The 22,823-nt window shown below is 49.5% G+C and overlaps 1 protein-coding gene across 1 annotated transcript in view; it reads right to left on the reverse strand.

Annotated features, from left to right (window-relative positions):
- Positions 1 to 22,823, reverse strand: part of ltbp1 (latent transforming growth factor beta binding protein 1) — a 580,062-nt gene that overhangs the window by 88,971 nt on the left and 468,268 nt on the right. Inside the window, 1 exon segment of the mRNA XM_085980097.1 lies at positions 4,126 to 4,251. Within this exon segment, the coding sequence (XP_085836223.1) occupies positions 4,126 to 4,251 (126 nt within the window).

Genomic DNA, 22,823 nt, shown 5'->3' on the forward strand with positions numbered 1-22,823 from the left:
TGCATAACTTTTCAACAAGTACAGCAGCTGTGAAAGATTTCCGTCCTTTCTGTGAACCTCTCAGTTGGTCTGCTGCTTCCTAGCAGGTGCTTTCTTTTGTCTTTGGAGCCATCCCTGACCTCAGTCGCCTTGTTCACTTGTGAAGAGGTGCTGTTTGAAGCCCGCGGTGCAGAGCTGGGCATGGACCATGACCTTCAGTGCAGAAGGAACCTCCGTCCTGTAACTGTGTTTGATGACATAACGTGCGCCGCCGATCTGTCATTCTGACTAAGGGCACGAGTCGTTGTGGTTTGTGCACTGACACATAGACAAGGAAGTGATGGACAGCCTGTTATACCATGTTCCAGAATGAAATTGGAGCACTGGGATTTCTCACTTGAGATATACACATCTTGACAGAATGAAGAACACTTAGCCAGTGAAAGCAATTTTTTTTTTACTAGTCTGCAAAATGGGCCAAATGTCTACAGAGCTTTTTTGCTTAAGGAGGTATTTTATCAAACTCCGCGCAGAGTGTGCGTATCGAGCACCAGACGGTATTTCCGGCTATAGGTATTTTGTGGTCAACCAGTTCTCGGCAGAGTTCAGTTCCAGACTTGAATTTCATCCTTATAGATTTACATTTTCACTTCTTTTGTTTTTTTTACAAATAAACCAGGCTTTCACGTTGGATTAAGTCTGCTTTATAAATGTCAGATTATAAATTCAACTTGACGAGCTATAGCTGCAGCTGCAGCAAAATACAAATTATCACCCACTTCATGTGTAATAAGCAGGTCCTCTTTTTCTTAAAGTATTCAATTACTGTGGTTTTAAGATGGCTTTTAAGATTGCTACACTTCAACAAGTGTTTCCAATCTCCCTCGCCAAGTCCAATATAACTCTTAAATATCTTCCCCCTTTTCACATTTTTCCAACAACTAACCTCTGAAAAGAATGATTTGATCTCAGCCTGGATGGCAGGAGGGGTGGGGGGGGAGCTACAAATGGCCCCTCAATTCCCCCTGGATTGGGAAGGAAAGATCAGGCGGGGTTCCCAGCCGCAGTGATCATAGAAACATAGAAGATAGGAGCAGGAGTAGGCTATTCGGCCCCTCGAGCCTGCTCCACCATTCAATGCGATCATGGCTGATCATCCAAATTCAGTACCCAGTCCCTGCTTTCTCCCCAACCCCTTGATCCCTTTAGCCTTGAGAAATATATCCAACTCCTTCTTGAATATATTTAATGAATTGGCCTCTACTGCCTTCTGTGGTAGAGAATTCCATAGGTTCACCACTCTCTGGGTGAAGAAATTCCTCCTCACTTCTGTCGTAAATGGCCTACCCCTTATCCTTAGACTGTGACACCTGGTTCTGGACTCCCCTACCATCAGGAACATTCTTTCTGCATCTAGTCTGTCCAGTCCTGTCAGAATTTTATAAGTTTCAATGAGATCCCCTCTCATTCTTCTAAACTCCAGCGAGTACAAGCCCAATCGACCCAATCTCTCCTCATACGTCATTCCTGCCATCCCAGGTATCAGCCTGGTGAATCTTCGCTGAACTCCATCCATGGCAAGAACATCCTTCCTCAGATAAGGCGACCAAAACTGCACACAATACTCAAGATGTGGTCTCACCAAGGCCCTGTACAACTGCAGCAAGACATCCTTGTTCCTGTACTCAAACCCTCTCGCTACGAAGGCCAACATACCATTTGCCTTCTTAACTGCCTGCTGCACCTGCATGCTTACCTTCAGCGACTGGTGCACAAGGACACACAGGTCTCGTTGCACTTCCCCTTCTCCCAATCTATTGCCATTCAGTACCTTGCCCCCAATCCCATGTGCCTTAACTTTACACGCTAATCTCTTATGCGGGACCTTACCGAAAGCCTTCTGAAAGTCCAAATACACCACATCCACTGGTTCTCCCTTATCTATTTTACCAGTTACATCCTCAAAAAATTCCAGTTATCATTCCAGATTATCATTATCCAGTGCTCTCTGTTGGGCGTGTGGGCGTCGGGAGAGGACAGGACAGGACAGGCGCCTCCACACTCACTGCAAAGACGCATACACAAAGAGTGGGCATTCGGGCCAGACAGCTGAACCTGTGGCACTGTACCACCAGACGGAGTAAACAGCTTCAGGAGATGTTGAAGGGAGGACTGAAAAAGTAGGGGGAAAAAATTGATTGGGTTTAAAATGTTAGAACAGACCATGGCAATGGTGTTTTGTGATTGCCCACAGACCAGGCTTCTGGCCTCGGTCAGGGCTGCGCTCAGGGAGATGAGAACTAAAAGACGCGTTCGTTACCATGGGCCCGTTGAACTATTTCTGTGCACCTTCTATTTGGCAGCATTAGCAACAACCTGGGACCAGATTGCTAAGTCACTCTCTTGGGTAGAAAATGAGGGTTTAAGGAAAAATAATGAATAAAAACATTATTAAGGGGATTTTTAAAACGTATATGTCTAAGTTAGGGACGCATAGAATTACATAGAATTTACAGCACAGAAACAGGCCATTCGGCCCAACTGGTCGATGCCAGTGTTTATATGCACCACACGAGCCTCCTCCCACCTTACTTCATCTAACCCTGACTGCATATCCTTCTATTCCTTTCTTCCTCATGTACTCATCTAGCTTCTCCGTAAAGGCATCTATACTATTCACCTCAACCATTCCCTGTGGTAGCAAGTTCCACATTCTAAGCACTCTCTGGGTAAAGAAGTTTCTCCTGAATTGGATTTATTCGTGACTATCTTATACTTATGGCCCCTAAAGTGCTCAACTGAGAAGCATGGGTCTTGTTAAAGTGGTGCTGGCAGTCAACAACATGGCAGAGGCTGCTGCATGTGTCCCTTTACAAGGCCAAAGTCTCACTAATCCTTACACAGTCGGTGTGAACCCAACAGCTGTGTGATACATTTGTTTTAAATGATTCTTCTGTGATCACAAAAAATGTATCAGATTGCATCATGTGCTGAAAGGCGCTAAGTTTTCTTTTCTTTTTATATTTCTCAAATATGGGCAAGCGAACTCTAATGAGGAAAATGTTGCATTTCCCTTCATTAATGCCGTAGCAATTCTGGACATGAGGAACACCAGCGGATTGCTGGAATCCAGTACCGCTGCGGCAGGCGGAGGGGTGTCGACTGCACTCCCTCTGCCCAGGAGGTCTGAATTTAAAAAAATATCTTTCTCTTCAGCAGCCCTGGTAGAAGCCAGCCATGCTCCACTGGTGTGGGCAACCAAGGCCGCCCCACCCCCAGCACCCCCACCCTCCGCCCCCTGCCAACACCCCAAGGACAGTAAAAATCCCACCAAATAAGGCTGACTCCAGCGAAATTGGACAAGGCCAACAACAGAGCATGGGGCAGGCAGCAGTCCCGCTCTGCCAAAGTTGAGGCAAGATTCCGCCCAGAAGGATAACCCAGGCATTTAAGGGGAAGCTAGATAAACACATGAGGGAGAAAGGAATAGAAGGCTATGCTGATAGGGTGAGGTGAAGAGGGTTGGGTGAAGGCTTGTGTGGAGCAGAAACACCGGCATGGACCAGTGGACTGAACTGCCTCTTTCAGTGCTGTAAATTCTATGTAAATGCAGATTACTGTAGATTTCTAATGGATTTATTTTTTAGTAGCAGTGCAATATAGAACTGACCGAATATGGCTCCAACTGTTTCCCTCCGAACTGTTAGCTCCTGTTGTCAGCTATTTATGGTGTTGTGTGTAGCATGAAGTGCTTTATTTTCTTAAATATTTTAAGATATTTGAGTACTTACATTGGTGAAAGTTAACTTCTAGTTCTAGGATTTGCAGGGTTAGTTGCGGCCATGTCTGAAAGGAGCCGAGTATTACATGGACAAGCTCTCTACCAGCTCAGATGCACGGGAGTGCTATGGGTTAAAATGCCTGTGAGCCATGTGCAACCTAGTGCCTTCTCTCTGACTGCGACGCTGTTCCCTGTGCTCCAGTCTCATGACCGCACTTAACCACTCTATCCGCCCATTCGTTAGCTGCTAGACCTCACTGTTATTTCTGGAACGTGTTTTGCTCCTGCTGCAAGGTTGTTTGAACAAGGGCTGCGGTTCATCCTTCGGGCAGCGAGGCGGCACTTGGAAAAGAGCGGAAACTCACCCATACACCCTTGCCCGTCCAGCAGATCCTGAAAGCCCTGGTCACAGAGACAGCGGAAGGACCCAGCTGTGTTTTCACAGAAACCATGACTGCCACACACTGTGCCGTTTGTGCATTCATCAACATCTGCAAATAAGATGTTACAATGGTCAGGCTCGTCCCATAGAAAAAAGAAACATGGTTAGAAATCTTACTGTGAAAGACAGGATTTACTCAGGGTAAACTGATCATAAGGAGCTGAATTCTACAATCGGTTGGTAAGGTTGACTTTCAGGCGCAGGGTTCAAAATCCAGACCAGAATGGGAATTAAATTCCGAAGTTTAAAGGCACTGTAGATATTTCTATTTAACCTTGGTAACCACAATGAATGTGGTGGACTGAGGTTGCTGTAAATATTTCTATATAGTGGAATAGTGCGCTTGATAACCACCAAGACTGCTTCGTATGAACGTGGTGGGCTGCGGGAGCCGTGGACCTACAGACAGAGGAAATTGAATTGGCACAGGGCAGGATTGATTGATATTTAATGAATAATTTACCTCAATTGAAAATTTAATTTCATAGGTTTCCTTTTATTAAAACGTGCCTGCGGGAGGGATGAGGGTTTTATGAAATGAATAAATAATGCAGCTCTGTTAATATGCAACAGTAATATACACACAATACAGTCTTCAAGAAGCCTCCCAGAAATAGAGTTAGGTACAAGCAAGCCCCTTTTACACTAGATTTAGGATTTCTCTTTCTGAGGTACTACATACCAGTTAAGAGTAAGTTTACGTATAGTACACCCATGCGTTTTACAGTGATCCTACTGCACTCTACCAATACACACTATTCAACACGATGCCGTAACGTTCATGAGAAGTAGCTTCTCGTGTCAGTAACAAAGACCAGCTATCCACATGGTTGAGGCTTCTAATGGTGCCGTGTTCTGCTGGTGGCTCCACTTAAAAGCAAGCCATTTAAGTTGTGCCATCTGCCATCATTCCCACTGCAGGGGTTGCTGCCGGCAAAGTGCCTGGCAACATCTTTACTGCAACCAGGCAGTCACTTGGATGGTTAATAAGCAAACAATGGCAATGCGTAATGAATGCATGAAGAAAATTTAGCACAGATGCGCCAAATGTGAGCTCCGTCAGTACAAACTTAGAAAACTGTACTTGCTCTTATTTAGTGTTCTGTCAATAGTGCCTGCCATTTGCTCGAGGGGGACCAGCATGTGTTGCCCAGGTCAAACCTAAAACAAGTCCAAAAAGCTCCAACTCAAGGTTGCTCCACAATGGTTCTGACCTACAATTATGTTCCAATTTACTGCCAGTGCTCTGTTTCGGTTAAAGATGCACTTCAGGGCACTGTCTACTCGAACTTACTCGATGCAACACGGCCTGCGATTAAACTATTTACTAATAATTCGACAGGCAAGGCTAGTTGTAAAAGAGCAAAGTTACACAGCACACTGGGGTTCAAACCGACTGCCCCACATTTGTGATTTCCCACACCGTGAGTCGATGGTCTGAACTGTGCAACTACGGGGAGGTGCAAAGGTCAAGCCAGGCATTCCGATGAAAGGAGGGCGGCTGGGGAAAATCCGAGACGTTTCACTGCAGGGCAGTCTCTCTCGCCTGCTTGCACTTAGTCATAGAGCAGCACTGATAGCCTGTCTGCCCTCTCACCCACAGAATGATGCGGCATCGAGAAGACCAAATAAAGGGGGAACAGGAAACAATGTAAAAATCGCTGATCAACAAGACTGTTTTGCAAATATGGGTAGTAAAATAAGTATAGGAGAATGAACAATCTTAAACATAAAACACGCAAGTCGCACAAGAAGATCTGGTTTATTTCAGCAGTGAAACGGTGTCATGTTGTACTGGTACTTTAACTCCAACTGATGTGAATGATTGCTTTCAGTGATGAATTCACACATCATCTTTCGTTTTGCTGTGAAGTGGTTCCAGCTTCTCACTGAGACTGAAAATGGTATGTAAACAGGGTCAAAGACGGATCAAACTGATCTCCAGACTGGACCGTGCAACTCAGAAACATCTGCTGGCTTCTGACCCCCAACCTGCAGGTCTCAAGGCAGCGGAGACTGGTGACTCACTCTGTGGGCTAATCACAAGTGTGAGCTGTACGGGAACCCCAGGGCTAAGTAACCTTGCAGCGCGAACACTGTACTCTGCAGCTGGAGTCTCCAGAGTACAAAGTCGAGCAAGGCCAAGAGGAAAAAAAAACAAATGAATAATCTTTAGGTGTTGGTTGAGAGATAGATATTGGCCAGGACACCGGGAGAACTCCGCTGCGCCTGCTCTCACTCCAGAGACTTGAGCACATCATCTAGGCTGGCGCTTCGGTGCAGTTCTGAGGGGCTTCCCGCCGCACTGTCGGAGGTGGTCCTTTCAGATGAGATGTTCAACCGAGGCCCCATCTGCCTTCTCAGGTGGCTGTGAAAGAACCCACGGCCACTTTTCAAAGAAGAGTAGAGGAAGCTCTCCCGGCATCCGGGCCAACATTTATCCCTCAACCATCACCTAAAACAGATGATCTGGTCATTTATTTTACTGCTGTTTGTGGGAGCTCGCTGTGCGCAGATTGACTGCCACGTTTCCTACATTACAACAGTAACTACACTTCAAAAGTACTTAATTGGCGATGAAGCACTTGGGGTGTCCTGCGATTGTGAAAGGTGCTATATAAATGCAAGTCTTTCTTTTCTTTTCCTTCACGGGATGGCCGATATATCGGAGCTATTCGAGAGCTCAAACATGCATTCCACTGCTTTGTGGTGTTAAGCATTGTTGCTGCAATGTTTAGTCGCACAAATATAAAAAATATGAATTGAACTACAGGTAGACTATCCTTTATCCGAAAACCTCGGGACCAGCCGAGTTTCGGATAAAGGAGAATTTCGGATTTCGGAAGGTGGGTCGGCGGGGGTCCGCGGGGGGGTCGGCGGGGGGTCGTGCGCACGACTTACGCTGATGCTCAGCGTAAGTCAGTCGGGGTCCGCGGGGGGGTCGGCGGTTGTCGGGGCTGGCGGGGTCCGCGGGGGGGTCGGCGGTTGTCGGGGCTGGCGGGGTCCGCGGGGGGGTCGGCGGTTGTCGGGGCTGGCAGGGTCGGCGGTTGTCGGGGCCGGCGGGGGGGTCGGCGGCTGGCGGGGTCGGCGGTTGTCGGGGCTGGCGGGGGGTCGGCGGTTGTCGGGGCTGGCGGGGTCGGCGGTTGTCGGGGCTGGCGGGGGGGTCGGCGGCTGGCGGGGTCGGCGGTTGTCGGGGCTGGCGGGGTCGGCGGTTGTCGGGGCTGGCAGGGTCCGCGGGGGGGTCGGCGGTTGTCGGGGCTGGCGGGGTCGGCGGTTGTCGGGGTCCGCGGGGGGGTCGGCGGTTGTCGGGGCTGGCGGGGGGGTCGGCGGGGGGTCGTGCGCACGACTTACCCTTTATCCGAACTTCCGCAACCGGAACCCTCTAAAAACCGAAGGTTTTTTCATTCAGCTTAAGTCGTACGCACGACTTACGCTGAACGAAAAAACCTTCGGTTTTTAGAGGGTTTTGGTTTTCGGAAGTCTGGATAAAGGGTAGTCTACCTGTACCAAGAACAGATCTGAATTTCACCAGATAGCCCCGTCTCATATGTGGACAAAGAAAGGTACTTTACTGCAGTTGGCATTTACTTAATAATACCAAATAGTCATTCAATTTGTTCCAAATTCTAGTTTTGGGTTGGTTTGCTATGCTAAAGATACCACATAAATCTAGCCGTTAGTCTTTTCCTTTATAATGTCATACGATTTATAAACTTAACAGGGAGGCAATATGAATTAAGCTGCCCTGCGGGGAGGGAACTTAATAACAGTTCTCAGCAAATTAAAAATATACCTCTCCAAATCTTTCAACGAGTTAAAAGGGAAAGAGAGACGAAACTAAATAAAAGGACAGCAATCCCAATGAACACGGCTCAGGGCTTTAAATGAAGTCTTTCAAATTCAAAAACACCACCTGGGCAAGAGCCACTGGGGAACTGCATACCTGCCAGCGATGAGGAAAAAGAACATGTACAGATAGATGTATAGTCCAATATACTCTAACCTCACCACGGCTTAAAAAACAAAAGCGATTAATCGCAAAAAGGTTAAAATATTCTAAGCTCTCGAACGCGAGAAGAACTCAGCCTGCTTGGATAGAAAGATGCACAGCGCATGTAGAATGCCTGAGGTTGATCAGAATCCCGTAAGCACCTCGCCATCCCCAGCCTGTTCCGATTATAGATTGGATGAGTAACCAACCATCGAGGAAAACCCCACTCACTCCCGCTGACCACTGCTTGGATGCTAAATGACCACCGCCATACATAAAGATCATGGGGCTGAAATTCCTTCTGTGATAGTTTTAGTAAAAACCAGTCAGTGTGACTGTACGCCAGCCAACTAAAGTGATCAAAAGGAGCGATTTCACCACTTTGTTTTTTTAAAACTTGAACCTAACATTTTTTCCCTCTGGTTTTACCCAATGATCTCAGCTCCCATGATAGAGGGAATGGTTTCTTTTAACGCTAAAAATGGTACAGACATTTTCTGTATGCGCAGGCCACCACAGACTTATAAAAGTACAGGCAAATTTGATCCTGGGCCCAGCTTCACATCTTTTCTACATTAATCCAAATTGGCCCAATTTGACCACTTCCTAAGGAATTATTAATGTATTTCAGATGCAGCTGTAACAAATCTGCAGTCCTGTCCGGGGCCCATCGAAGAGGAAATAAAAATGGCGATTGTGCGATCTGGTGCTCCCAGGGGGAGGAGGGGGGGGAAGCTATGCTCGCAAGGAGCGCATCTCGGGAAATAGTGGGCACACAGAGGTCTGATCTCCTGAGATGTGATCCCCGTGAGCGGCAGATAGGGAAATGGCCCCTGGACTGCACTGAGCTGCTCTATAATCTCTATCTGTGCACTAACTGGTGGCCTTTGCTCTTGGCTCCTTGTTATTGCGCTGGTCTGGGATTGGAAGTTTCCCGTAGAACTCCTCCTTCTGTGATATCATAAAGTGCTGCTTCAGTGACACCATGAATGGAGAGTGCTCCGCCCACTGAAGATGTCACGCAAGGTGGTATTTTATACACAGTGAGGGTGAAATTCGCCAAAACGGGCGACAAAGAGTCAGCAGCCCGCTTTACACCCCGCCCGAATATCTGTTCCATTAAATTTCAAAATTGGGGCAATTCAATGGAATATATTCCCCTTTAACTACTGAAATTTAATGCAGGCTAGTTACCTGAATTCTCTCAAATGCTGATCTCACTGCTATTCACCTAACCCAGTGTAGCAAAAAAAGGATTAAGCTTTCCTTAGCAGGGTGGCTCTTTGAGGACAACAAATGAGTTCTTTCGGCTCAAAACATTACATAAACTAGGCTTGTATTCCCTGAAATGTCGACGGTTAAGGGGTAATTTGACTGAGGTTTTTAGGATTTTGAAAAGAATCGATAGGGTAGAGAGAAACTTTTTCTGCTGGTGGGGGAGTCATAGAATGGTTACAGCACTGTAGGAGGCCATTCGGCCCGTCGAGCCCATGCCGTCTCTCTGCAAGAGCAGTTCAGCTAGTCCCACTGCCCCCCGCCCTTTCCCCGTAGCCCTGCAAATTTTTTCCATCAGGTATTTATCCAATTCCCTTTTGAAAGCCACAAATTGAATCTGCCTCCACCACCCTCTCAGGCAGTGAATTTCAGATCCTAACCACTCGCTACGTAAAAAGGTTTTTCCTCATGTCGCCTTTGGTTTTTCTGCCAACCACCTTAAATCTGTGTCCTCTGGTTCTCGACCCTTCCACCAATGGGAACAGTTTCTTTCTATCTACTCTGTCTAGACCCCTCATGATTTTGAACACCTCTATCAAATCTCCCCTCAACCTTCTCTGCTCTAAGGAGAACAACCCCAGCTTCTCCAGTCTCTCCACGTAACTGAAGTCCCTCATCCCTGGAACCATTCTTATAAATCTTTTCTGCACCCTCTCTGAGGCCTTCACATCCTTCCTAAAGCGCGGTGCCCAGAATTGGACACAGTACTCCAGTTGAGGCCGGTCCAGTGTTTTATTAAGGTTCATCATAACTTCCTTGCTTTTGTACTCTATGCCTCTATTTATGAAGCCCAGGATGCCGACTGCTTTTCAAACCGCTTTCTCAACCTGCCCTGCCACCTTCAACGATTTGTGCACATATACCCCCAGGTCTCTCTGTTCATGCACCCCCTTTAGAATTGTACCCTTTAATCTAGGACAAGGGGACATAACCTTAAAATTAGAGCCAGGCCATTCAGGAGAGAAGTTAGGAAACACTTCTTCACGTAAAGGGTAGTAGAAATCTTTCCCACAAAAAGCTGTAGATGCGAGCTCAATCTGAGATAGATTTTTGCTAGCCAAGGGTATAAAGGGATATGGAACCAAGGCAGGTGGACGGAGTTAAGATACAGATCAGCCATGACCCCATTGAATGGTGGAACAGGCTCGAGGGCCCGAATGGCCTTCTCCTGTTCCTATGTTAGCATAGAAGAGCTCAGAGTAATCGGACGTTGAGAACAGACGGCTTGCTTATGCAGAGGCACAGGCTCACTAAACAAACCTACAAGAGTGGACTGAGTGGAACTTCGCTGTACTGCCGGCCTGTTCCACCGCTACGTAAAGAACATTTTATCAATGTAACTGAAAGAGATGCAGTGTGCAGTGGATGGAAGCAGCAGCCAGTTACGGTGGGGAGAGAAGGGGTGGGGCTGGAGGAAGAAGGGAAGGAATGAAGTGGGTAGTGTGGTGAATTCTGCCACGGAAACTGGTGCCAGTTTACACTGGCAGGTACCTGGATTGGCACGGCCACAAAAACCACACCTGACATTGAAGCCAGGACAGATTTTGAACTCTTAATTAAGCCAATTTAAGCCGCTTTTATGCTGGCGTTTGTTTAGGTCGGGTGCCAGGAGGCCGCTGTCCGTGAGCCAGCTCCCAATGTTTACATTGCTAAATGTTGTTCCCCGAGGTCCATGATTCTGCTGAAGGGATAAGGCAGCCAGATTTAGGAGCGCAAGTGCCAGGAACCGGCTCATGGATCCCAGGCTCCCAGATTCTAATCTAAAAATCACCGGTATAAAAGCAAGCTTTAGACAAGCAAGTGAAGTTTGTGGGGTTCTGCCAGTTTTGGGACAGGTCATTTCCTCAGGTTTTTCACTGTGATCATGGTAACAGAGCAGAGCTGTAGGGGTGGAGGAGCAATCCTCATTGTTAATGTTTGGCATCTCAAGGGTGATGTTGCAGGGGAAGCCCAGCATTACCGCTAATCTCTACAATAATATTTCTGGATGGAAGATGGCCCTTGTTCCATCCAGCAGTAATTGTCACCCTTCCGATAACTGAGCATCGAAGTACAAGCCAGCAAGCCTGCAGTGCTCTTCTCAGCTTTGGCCAGTAGAACCCAAAGGCTTTGAAAATTTCTTTTCATGTGAATTATATATACGCTCATCTAGGTGAGGAATGTTAGTGCCGGGAAATGGAGCACTTTGCATTTCAGGCACCCAGTGTCAAGCTCTCTGACATCGGCATGGCATAAGATGGGGGTTTAAAGCTCCCTCGACTCTGCACTGAAATATGTCCCTCAGCCCCAACCTGACAACTGCAATCCCCCCATCCCCACACTATCATGGCATTTTTAATTTCCATCCCGTACCTTCTCAGAGTGAGGGTGCCAATTTAATATCAATCAGTTCATGGGGTCAATTTTAAACTACAGCCAGTTTCGGGGGGCGGGGAGGGAGTGTAAAGCATACCTCGCAGGCTCTGATTTCAGACAGTGGGGGGGATTTTAACTTTTGGGCCTCGCCTACACGCGGCCGGTCAGCTGCCTGTTCGAGACGGGAGAAAGGGGCAGCTGGGCGGGAGCGGAAGTTTGGAAGGCCACGGGCCGTCAGCTGACGGCAAAGGAAGGCTCACCGGCAAGCTGGGGGGAAGCTTCGGGAGGGTTTCGCAAGAGGGAAGGTGGGGGGCAGCCAGGGAGACCGCAGCTTTCCTTGTGGGGCCCGGAAGAACATCCCAGCTCACCCTGGCCCCACAAAGGAAAGATCTCGACTTGCCTGGGACGACCTCGTTGACCTCCCAACAGCTGCTGATCCGCCCCAGCCCTGTGGGAAAGTCGCAGCCGTTTCCCCGCTCAGGCCCCGAGTTAAAATCCACGGGGAGGGTCCCGCTGATGTAATGGGAGCCCGCTGAGCATAAACCTATGAGGCTCCCGTCTGCTTATGGTGGGCACCTCAGCCACCCAACTACAGTGAGCAGTTAAGATGGTGGCCAGCGGGAATAGGGCAGTAACATCCCCTGCCCCATTGGAGTGGATTAAATTACACCCCACTTAACTTGGGGGAGTTTTGTGCTGTGAGCCCGTGGCCATTAGGACCTGGTTACGACTGCCCGCATTTACTTCATGCATATAGGATACTTACGACCAGCGGGCTCCCGGTAGTTTTAACAGCATTTTCATTACGAGTGATGGCAGAATTTCAATGTTTTCTACAATTTGCTTGTTGGACAAAGTTATTTGGAAATACAGAACAGAGGAATCTTCATTCTTTGCTTTTAAAATTATTTCAAAAGCTTGATTTGTTCAACTTACCCTTAAACATGATTCAGTCCAGGCAATCTGACACTCCCTAGGGTACGGATTCCACGGACACGGATGCTCCCCGGGGTATAGGTTCCACAGACACTGACTCTCCCTGGGGTACGGGTTCCACAGACAATGACTCTCCCCGGGGTACGGGTTCCACGGACACTGACTCTGACTGGGGTACGGGTTCCACGGACACTGACTCTCACTGGGGTACGGGTTCCACAGACACTGACTCTCCCCGGGGTACGGGTTCCACAGAATGTGACTCTCCCCGGGGTACGGGTTCCACAGACACTGACTCTCACTGGGGTTCGGGTTCCACAGACACTGACTCTCCCCGGGGTACGGGTTCCACAGACACTGACTCTCCCCGGGGTACGGGTTCCACAGACAGTGACTCTCCCCGGGGTACGGGTTCCACAGACAGTGACTCTCCCCGGGGTACGGTTCCACAGACACTGACTCTCCCCGGGGTACGGGTTCCACAGACACTGACTCTCCCCAGGGTATGGGTTCCACAGACACTGACTCTCCCCATGGTACGGGTTCCACAGACACTGACTCTCACTGGGGTACGGGTTCCACACACACTGACTCTCACTGGGGTACGGGTTCCACGGACACGGACTCTCCCTGGGGTATGGTTCCACAGACAGTGACTCTCCCCGGGGTACGGGTTCCACAGACACTGATTCTCCCCGGGGTACGGGTTCCACAGACAGTGACTCTCCCCGGGGTACGGGTTCCACAGACACTGACTCTGACTGGGGTACGGGTTCCACAGACACTGACTCTCCCCGGGGTACGGGTTCCACAGACAGTGACTCTCCCCGGGGTACGGGTTCCACAGACACTGACTCTGACTGGGGTACGGGTTCCACAGACACTGACTCTCCCCGGGGTACGGGTTCCACAGACAGTGACTCTCCCCGGGGTACGGGTTCCACAGACAGTGACTCTCCCCGGGCTAGGGGTTCCACAGACACTGACTCTCCCCGGGGTATGGGTTCCACAGACACTGACTCTCCCCAGGGTACGGGTTCCACAGACACTGATTCTCCCCGGGGTACGGGTTCCACAGACAGTGACTCTCCCCGGGGTACGGGTTCCACAGACACTGACTCTGACTGGGGTACGGGTTCCACAGACACTGACTCTCCCCGGGGTATGGGTTCCACAGACAGTGACTCTCCCCGGGGTACGGGTTCCACAGACAGTGACTCTCCCCGGGGTACGGGTTCCACAGACACTGATTCTCCCCGGGGTACGGGTTCCACAGACAGTGACTCTCCCCGGGGTACGGGTTCCACAGACACTGACTGGGGTACGGGTTCCACAGACACTGACTCTCCCCGGGGTACGGGTTCCACAGACAGTGGCTCTCCCCGGGGTACGGGTTCCACAGACAGTGGCTCTCCCCGGGGTACGGGTTCCACAGACACTGATTCTCCCCGGGGTACGGGTTCCACAGACACTGACTCTCCCCGGGCTAGGGGTTCCACGGACACTGACTCTCCCCGGGGTATGGGTTCCACGGACACTGACTCTCCCCGGGCTAGGGGTTCCACGGACACTGACTCTCCCCGGGGTACGGGTTCCACGGACACTGACTCTCCCCGGGGTACGGGTTCCACGGACACTGACTCTCCCCGGGGTACGGGTTCCACGGACACTGACTCTCCCCGGGGTACGGGTTCCACGGACACTGACTCTCCCCGGGGTACGGATTCCACGGACAGTGACTCTCACTGGGGTGCGGGTTCCACAGACACTGACTCTCCCCGGGGTACGGGTTCCACAGACAGCGACTCTCCCCGGGGTACGGGTTCCACAGACACTGACGCTCCACTGGATGGTGAGCGGGGGGTGGGTCACTGGATGGTGAGCAGGGGGGGTCACTGGATGGTGAGCAGGGGGGGTCACTGGATGGTGAGCAGGGGGGGTCACTTGATGGTGAGCAGGGGGGTCACTTGATGGTGAGCAGGGGGGTCACTTGATGGTGAGCAGGGGGGTCACTGGATGGTGAGCAGGGGGTCACTGGATGGTGAGCAGGGGGTCACTGGATGGTGAGCAGGGGGTCACTGGATGGTGAGCAGGGGGGGTCACTGGATGGTGAGCAGGGGGTCACTGGATGGTGAGCAGGGGGTCACTGGATGGTGAGCAGGGGGTCACTGGATGGTGAGCAGGGGGTCACTGGATGGTGAGCAGGGGGTCACTGGATGGTGAGCAGGGGGTCACTGGATGGTGAGCAGGGGGTCACTGGATGGTGAGCAGGGGGTCACTGGATGGTGAGCAGGGGGTCACTGGATGGTGAGCAGGGGGTCACTGGATGGTGAGCAGGGGGTCACTGGATGGTGAGCAGGGGGTCACTGGATGGTGAGCAGGGGGTCACTGGATGGTGAGCAGGGGGTCACTGGATGGTGAGCAGGGGGTCACTGGATGGTGAGCAGGGGGCTCACTGGATGGTGAGCAGGGGGCGTCACTGGATGGTGCGCAGGGGGGGTCACTGGATGGTGAGCAGGGGGTCACTGGATGGTGAGAAGGCAGTCACTGGATGGTCAGTAGGGGGTTCATGGACAGACTCTCCGAGACTCTCACACACAAATTGCCTGAGACTCACTGGGCTGGATTTTATCAATGGAGGCGTGTAGGAGGCGGGACTACAACTTTTGGGGTTATAGTCCCGCCTCCATCGAGTTGTGGCCAACCCACTCGATTTTCACTTGATTGACCTTGTTGAGCCCGTCCAGTGAGCTGAGCAGGCCAATTAAGGGCCACCCAGCAACAGGTGATGTTGTAGCGGTACCACTGAGTGTCCCTTATTTACCGTACATAATTCCCTTTAACGTAACGATGTAGCCAGTGCGGGGCTTTCCTCCTTTGGGAGCGCGGGCGAACGCGATGACGCGGGTTAACGCGATGACGTCACGTCGCACATCACGTGACCGTCCCAAGCGCGGGCAAACGCGATGACGTCATCACGCAAATCACGTGACTACCCAAGCGCGGGAAGAACGCGATGACGTCATCAAGCAATCCACAGGACTGCCTACTCAGTCCTCGTGGCGTCTCCGTCTGGTGAAGACCTATTTTATGGCTCTCCTGTAGTGAGCTCAGCAACCTGTTTGAATTCCTCTGTTCCTGCATTAAAAACCTTTTTGATTGTTCTCCTGGAGTCGAACTCGATTATTAAGTAGGAATTCGTCCAATACCTACATCGGTGAACCCAAATACCTACAATTGGTGACCCCGTCTCTGTGAACGTTTTTCATAGAAGAAGAGCACGACAAACAACAACCGACGCACAACAACCGGCGAACACCAATTCTTACAATTGGTGACCAACGACGTGAGGACGGGAGCTCATCAATACTTACATTGGTGACCCCGTTTTTCGTGAACGTTTTTCACGAAAGCAGCGCAGCCGGACCCCGATTTTTCATGAACGTCTTTCACAAAAGAAGCATGCAAGGAAGCTAAAGCCGTTTCGCTCAGCTACCGCAACACTGGGAGCAACGACCGTCCTTGTGCTTTATCCTGGTAGAAGCCCCGTTCGCCTTGTGCAACATCGATATGGCGCAGACCACGTATCTGGATATGGTCTCCGTTTTCGACAGCTCTACCGACTTTCGGAGCGTCAGCCTCTTCAACAACCCCACGGCAGAACAGCAAGTATAACACCCTCACAGCGCGGGTACAGCATGTTTACAGGCTCACAGGATCGGAGCGCGCCCCGGCGGAGAGGCCACGAGGACGCAGTCCTCGCAAACCACCCCTCGCAACCCACGAGGACTCGCCCCTCGCAATCCACGAGGATTCGCCCCTCGCAACCCACGATGACTCACCCCTCGCAACCCACGAGGACTCGCCCCTCGCAAACCACGTGGACCCATCCCCCGCCGACGCCGCACCAGCCCGTCAGCCTGCTGGTTTGTCTTTTCTACCACGCTTTTCGGCGCGAAGGAGAAGCGTTGCCGCCCTCCCGGCAGTTTTCCCCCTACCGAAATCACCAACAACTAGAAGCGTTGCCGCCCTCCCGGCAGTTTTTCCCCCTACCGCAATCAACAACAATTAGAAGCGTTGCCGCCCTCTCTACAGTAGCACTACGGCACGCACCGTTCCGTGCGTTCCCGACTGCCGGGGAGTTCGCGCGCCTGTCGGCGAGTTCACCGACCTGCCCAGACCCACCTTTTTTTTCTTCCTGGATCACCCGTTCGGCGTTCCTGCAGATTTCGTCAGACTGGGGACCTTTTCACAACAATGACAGAGCCACGGTCCGCGTCTGCCCAACCTGCCAGTCGCTATGACGCGGCCAGCTGTTTCGCCCCGGCGCCCGTTTTGAACCATGGGCTACAGAGGTCACACGCTTCCACGGTCCTTCACAGGGCTGAATACATTTTATTCACCCTTACACGCATCGGGATCCGCTCAAGACCCCGTCTACCGGACCACATATTTTGACCTTGCCCGCTACGTCGAGACAGCACGACCGCCTGCCTGACCATCAGCCACCCATCGTCGTTACGGCACACATGGTACGATCGTCCGCTTGACCACCAGCCACCCATCGTCGTTACGCCAACCCAAGTACGACCGCCCGCCAGACCGCCAACCACCCAGTAGTCTCCGTCTCGAGACTACATGAGTCGTTCGGACAGGCTCGTCAGACCACCTCACCGTTTGACGCCCATTAAAGCGAATTCTGGGGGGGCGCATGTAGCGGTACCACCGAGTGTCCCTTACTTACCGTACATAATTCCCTTTAACGTAACGATGTAGCCGGTGCGGGGCTTTCCCTCTTTGGGAGCGCGGGCGAACGCGATGAAGCGGGTTAACGCGATGACGTCACGTCGCACATCACGTGACCGTCCCAAGCGCGGGCAAACGCGATGATGTCATCACGCAAATCACGTGACTACCCAAGCGCGGGAAGAACGCGATGACGTCATCACGCAATCCACGGGACTGCCTACTCAGTCCTCGTGGCGTCTCCATCTGGTGAAGACCTATTTTATGGCTCTCCTGTAGCGAGCTCAGCAACCTGTTTGAATTCCTCTGTTCCTGCATTAAAAACCTTTTTGATTGTTCTCCTGGAGTCGAACTCGATTATTAAGTAGGAATTCGTCCAATACTTACATCGGTGAACCCGAATACCTACAATGTCACAGACTGACATTTCATCTGTCAAAAGCTTTTGACAGATGAAATATCAGCGTTTGACAGCTGTTTGAAGCTGTCAAACACTGACAATCTGTACTCCAAGTTAATTCCTTCCTCTCAGGCTGATTTAGAGATCTCTCCAGAACAGAAAGCTGAATGCTGTAGATTTTGACAGCTCACGGCCATTCTGCTTTCTGTGCTGGTGAGATGAGGGACTCCCGAGACCTGAAGGAAGGAAGGCTGCAAAGGTAAGTAAAACTTATTTAAACACTTTACACACTTTACACACACCAAACACACTTACCTCTGCACTCATGCACCCATCACTCACCTGAACACCGGACATCTCAAACCCTCCAAGTCCTTCAGCCCGACGGTCCGCCTCGCTAACTTGGCGTGGTTTGGAGCCGTCGGGAAGCCCACACTTCAGGGATAAAAATAGGGATTAGGCCAAAATTTGCCTGTTAACTACCTGTTAACAGGCAGTTAATTGGCACTAATCCCCTTCCCGCCTCGGGGAGGTGGCTCCCAGCACAGGTCGGGTACCCGCCTCCTGGGAAATGGGCATGGAGGCGGGTTGGGGGCGGGATGGGTTCGTGCCCCCCGATTTCACGATTTGAACCCCCCCACACGCCTCCAATCCCGCCTCAACGGCCCGATGATATTCGAGCCCACTCTCTCACACAGAGGGGCATACAGGGCAGGATAAACAAGAAAAGGGAAGCTTATGACAGATACTGAGGACTCAACACTGCAGAAAGCCGAGAGGAGTATAGAAAGTGCAGGGGTGAAATTAAAAAGGAAAATTGGAAAGCAAAAAGAGAGGGCATGAAAAAAAAATTGTCAAGTAAAATCAAGAAAAACCCAAAGATGTTTTATAAATACATTAAGAGCAAGAGGATAAGTAAAGTAAGAGTAGGGTCTATTAGGGACCATAAAGGTAACCTGTGTGTGGAAGCGGGAGACATGAGTAGGGTTCTTAATGAATACTTTGCATCTGTTTTCACAAAAGAGAGGGACGATGCAGACATTGCAATCAGGGAGGAGGAGTGTGAAATATTAGATGAAATAAACATAGTGAGAGAGGAAGTGTTAAGGGGTTTAGCATCTTTGAAAGTGCATAAATCCCCAGGCCTGGATGAAATGTATCCCAGGCTGTTAAGAGAAGTAAGAGAGGAAATAGCAGAGGCTCTGACTATCATTTTCCAATCCTCTCTGGCTACAAGTGTGGTGCCAGAGGACTGGAGGACTACTAACGTGGTACTGTTGTTTACAAAGGGAGAAAGGAATAGACCAAGTAATTACAGGCCTGTCAGGTGGTGGGAACATTTTTGGAAAAAATTCTGAGGGACAGGATAAATCTTCATTTAGAAAGACATGGATTAATCAGGGACAGTCAGCATCGATTTGTCAAGGGAAGGTCGTGTCTGACTAACTTGACTGAATTTTTTGAGGAGGTAAGAAGGAGGGTCGATGAGGGTAGTGCATTTGATGTAGTCTATATGGATTTTAGCAAGGCTTTTGATAAGGTCCCGCATGGCAGACTAGTCACGAAAGTAAAAGCCCATGGGATCTAAGGCAAAGGGGCAAGTTGGGTCCAAAATTGGCTCAGAGGCAGGAGACAAAGGATAATGGTCGAAGGCTGTTTTTGTGACCGGAAGACTGTTTCCAGTGGGGTTCCGCAGGGCTCAGTACTGGGTCCTTTGCTTTTTGTGGCATATATCAATGATTTAGACTTGAATGTAGGAAGTATGATTAAGAAGTTTGTAGATGATACAAAAATTAGCCGTGTGGTTGATAATGAAGAAGAAAGCTGCAGACTGCAGGAAGATATCAATGGACTGGTCAAGTGGGCAGAACAGTGGCAAATGGAATTCAATCTGGAGAAGTGTGAGGTAATGCATTTGGGGAGGGCTAACAAGGCAAGGGAATACATTATAAATACTGAGAAGTGCAGAAGATCAGAGGGACCTTGGAGTGCATGTCCACAGATCCCTGAAGGTAGCAGGACAGGTAGATAAGGTGGTTAAGGCGGCATACGGGATACTTGCCTTTATTAGCCGAGCATTGAATATAAGAGCAGGGAGGTTATGCTTGAACTGTATAAAACACTAGTTAGGCCACAGCTAGAATACTGCGTGCAGTTCTGGTCACCACATTACAGGAAGGATGTGATTGCACTAGAGGGGGTGCAGAGGAGATTTACGAGGATGTTGCCTGGGCTGGGGAATTTTAGCTATGAGGAAAGATTGGATAGGCTAGGGTTGTTTTCTTTGGAACAGAGGAGGCTGAGGGGAGACCTAATTGAGGTGTATAAAATTATGAAGGGCCTAGATAAGGTGGCTAGGAAGGACCTATTTCCCTTAGCAGAGAGGTCAATAACCAGGGGGCATAGATTTAAAGTAATTGGTCAGATGTTTGGAGGGGATTTGAGGAGACATTTTTTCACCCAGAGGGTGGTGCGGGTCTGGAACTCACTGCCTGAAAGGGTGGTAGAGGCAGAGACCCTCATCACATTTAAAAAGTACTTGGATATGCACTTGAAGTGCCTTAACCTACAAAGCTACGGACCAAGTGCTGGAAAGTGGGATTAGGGTGGGTAGCTCTTTGTCGGTTGGCATGGACAAGATGGGCCGAATGGCCTCCTTCTGTGCTGTAAATTTCTATGATTCTATGACTCTCTCTGATTCCCTCTATCACATGCAGACCCCAAATGCTCAGTGGGTAAATGCACTGTGTGATGTGGTATTAAAAATACAGACCAGGAAAGTCTCAGGTTTGACCTAGTCTGCGATGAATTACATAAGAACATAAGAAATAAGAGCAGGAGTAGGCCAATCGGCCCCTCGAGCCTGCTCCACCATTCAATAAGATCATGGCTGATCTGATCCTAACCGCCAATCTACTATCACAGAACCATCTCCTGAATCTAACAGAATTAGACACACGAAATAGGAGCAGGATCAGGCTACACGGCCCCTGGGCCCGCTCCGCTACCCACAGGGCCATGTCCGATCCGAACCTAGACTCATGTCCAAATTCCTGCCCGCTCCTCGTAACCCTTAATTCCCTTTACTTCTAGGAAACTGTCTATTTCTGTTTTAAATTTATGTAATGATGTAGCTTCTACAGCTTTTTGGGGCAGCACATTCCATGGACCTACCACCCTCTGAGTGAAGTAGTTCCTCCTCATCTCAGTTTTGAAAGAGCAGCCCCTTATTCTAAGACTATGCCCCCTAGTTCTAGTTTCACCCATCATCGGGAACATCCTCCCCGCATCCACCCGATCCAACCCCTTCACAATCTTATATGTTTCAATAAGGTCGCCTCTCATTCTTCTGAACTCCAATGAGTAGAGTCCCAATCTACTCAACCTCTCCTCATATGTCCATCCCCTCATCCCCGGGATTAACCGAGTGAACCTTCTTTGTACTGACTCGAGTGCAAGTATGTCTTTTCTTAAGTATGGACACCAAAACTGTATGCAGTATTCCAGGTGTGGTCTCACCAATACCTTGTACAACTGAAGCAATACCTCCCTATTTTTATATTCTATCCCCCTAGCAATGAAAGCCAACATTCCATTGGCCTACTTAATCACTTGCTGCACCTGCATACTAACCTTTTGAGTTTCGTGCACCAGGACCCCCAGATCCCTTTGTACTTCAGTACTTTCCACTTTCTTGCCATTAAGATAACTTGCTCTACGATTTTTCCTGCCAAAGTGCATAACCTCACACTTTCCAGTATTGTATTCCATCTGCCAAATCTCTGCCCACTCACTTAGCCTGTCTATGTCCCCTTGCAGGTTTTTTATGTCCTCCTCACTCACTACTTTCCCTCCCATCTTTGTATCATCTGCAAACTTTGATATGTTACACTCGGTCCCCTCCTCCAAATCGTTAATATAGATTGTAAAGAGTTGGGGATCCAGCACTGACCCCTGCGGAACACCACTAGTTACTGATTGCCAGTCTGAGAATGAACCATTTATCCTAACTCTCTGCCTTTTGTTAGATAGCCAATCCTCTATCTATGCCAGAATATTACCCCCAATCCCATGATTTTTTATCTTAAGCAATAATCTTTTGTGTGGCACCTTGTCAAATGCCTTTTGGAAGTCTAAATACACTACGTCCACTGGTTCCCCTTTATCCACCCTATATGTTACTTCCTCAAAGAACTCCAGCAAATTTGTCAAACATGACTTCCCCTTCATAAAACCATGCTGACTTTGTCCTATTAAATTATGATTATCCAAATGTCCTGTTACTGTCTCCTTAATAATGGACTCAAAAATTTTACCTACCACAGATGTTAGGCTAACCGGTCTATAGTTTCCAGCCTTCTGTCTACTGCCTTTTTTAAATAAGGGTGTTACATTAGCAGTTTTCCAGTCTGCCGGGACCTTTGCTGAGTCCAGGGAGTTTTGGAAAATTATTACTAATGCATCCACAATCCCTACCGCCACTTCCCTCAAGACCCTAGGATGTAAGCCATCAGGTCCAGGTGATTTATCCGCCTTGAGTCCCAATATTTTACCGAGTACCACTTCCTTAGTGATTTTGATCGTGTTTAGCTCCTCCCCCCCTATAGCCCCCTGTTTGTCCAGTGTTGGGATATTCGTAGTGTCCTCTACTGTAAAGACTGATACAAAATATTCAGTGTTTTTGCCATCTCCATATTTCCCACCATTAATTTCCCGGTCTCATCCTCTAACGGACCAACATTTACTTTAGCCACCCTTTTTCTTTTTATATAACTATAAAAACTCTTACTATCTGTTTTTATATTTTTTGCTAATTTACTTTCATAATCTATCTTCCCTTTCTTAGTCAATCTTTTTGTTATTTTTTGCTGTCTTTTAAAGTTTTCCCAATCCTCTATCCTCCCACTAGATTTGGCTA

The sequence above is a fragment of the Somniosus microcephalus genome, chromosome 3 (assembly GCF_052327205.1).
Source record: "Somniosus microcephalus isolate GS21.2 chromosome 3, FLI_Smic_1.0, whole genome shotgun sequence".
In the NCBI taxonomy this organism is placed as follows: domain Eukaryota; kingdom Metazoa; phylum Chordata; class Chondrichthyes; order Squaliformes; family Somniosidae; genus Somniosus; species Somniosus microcephalus.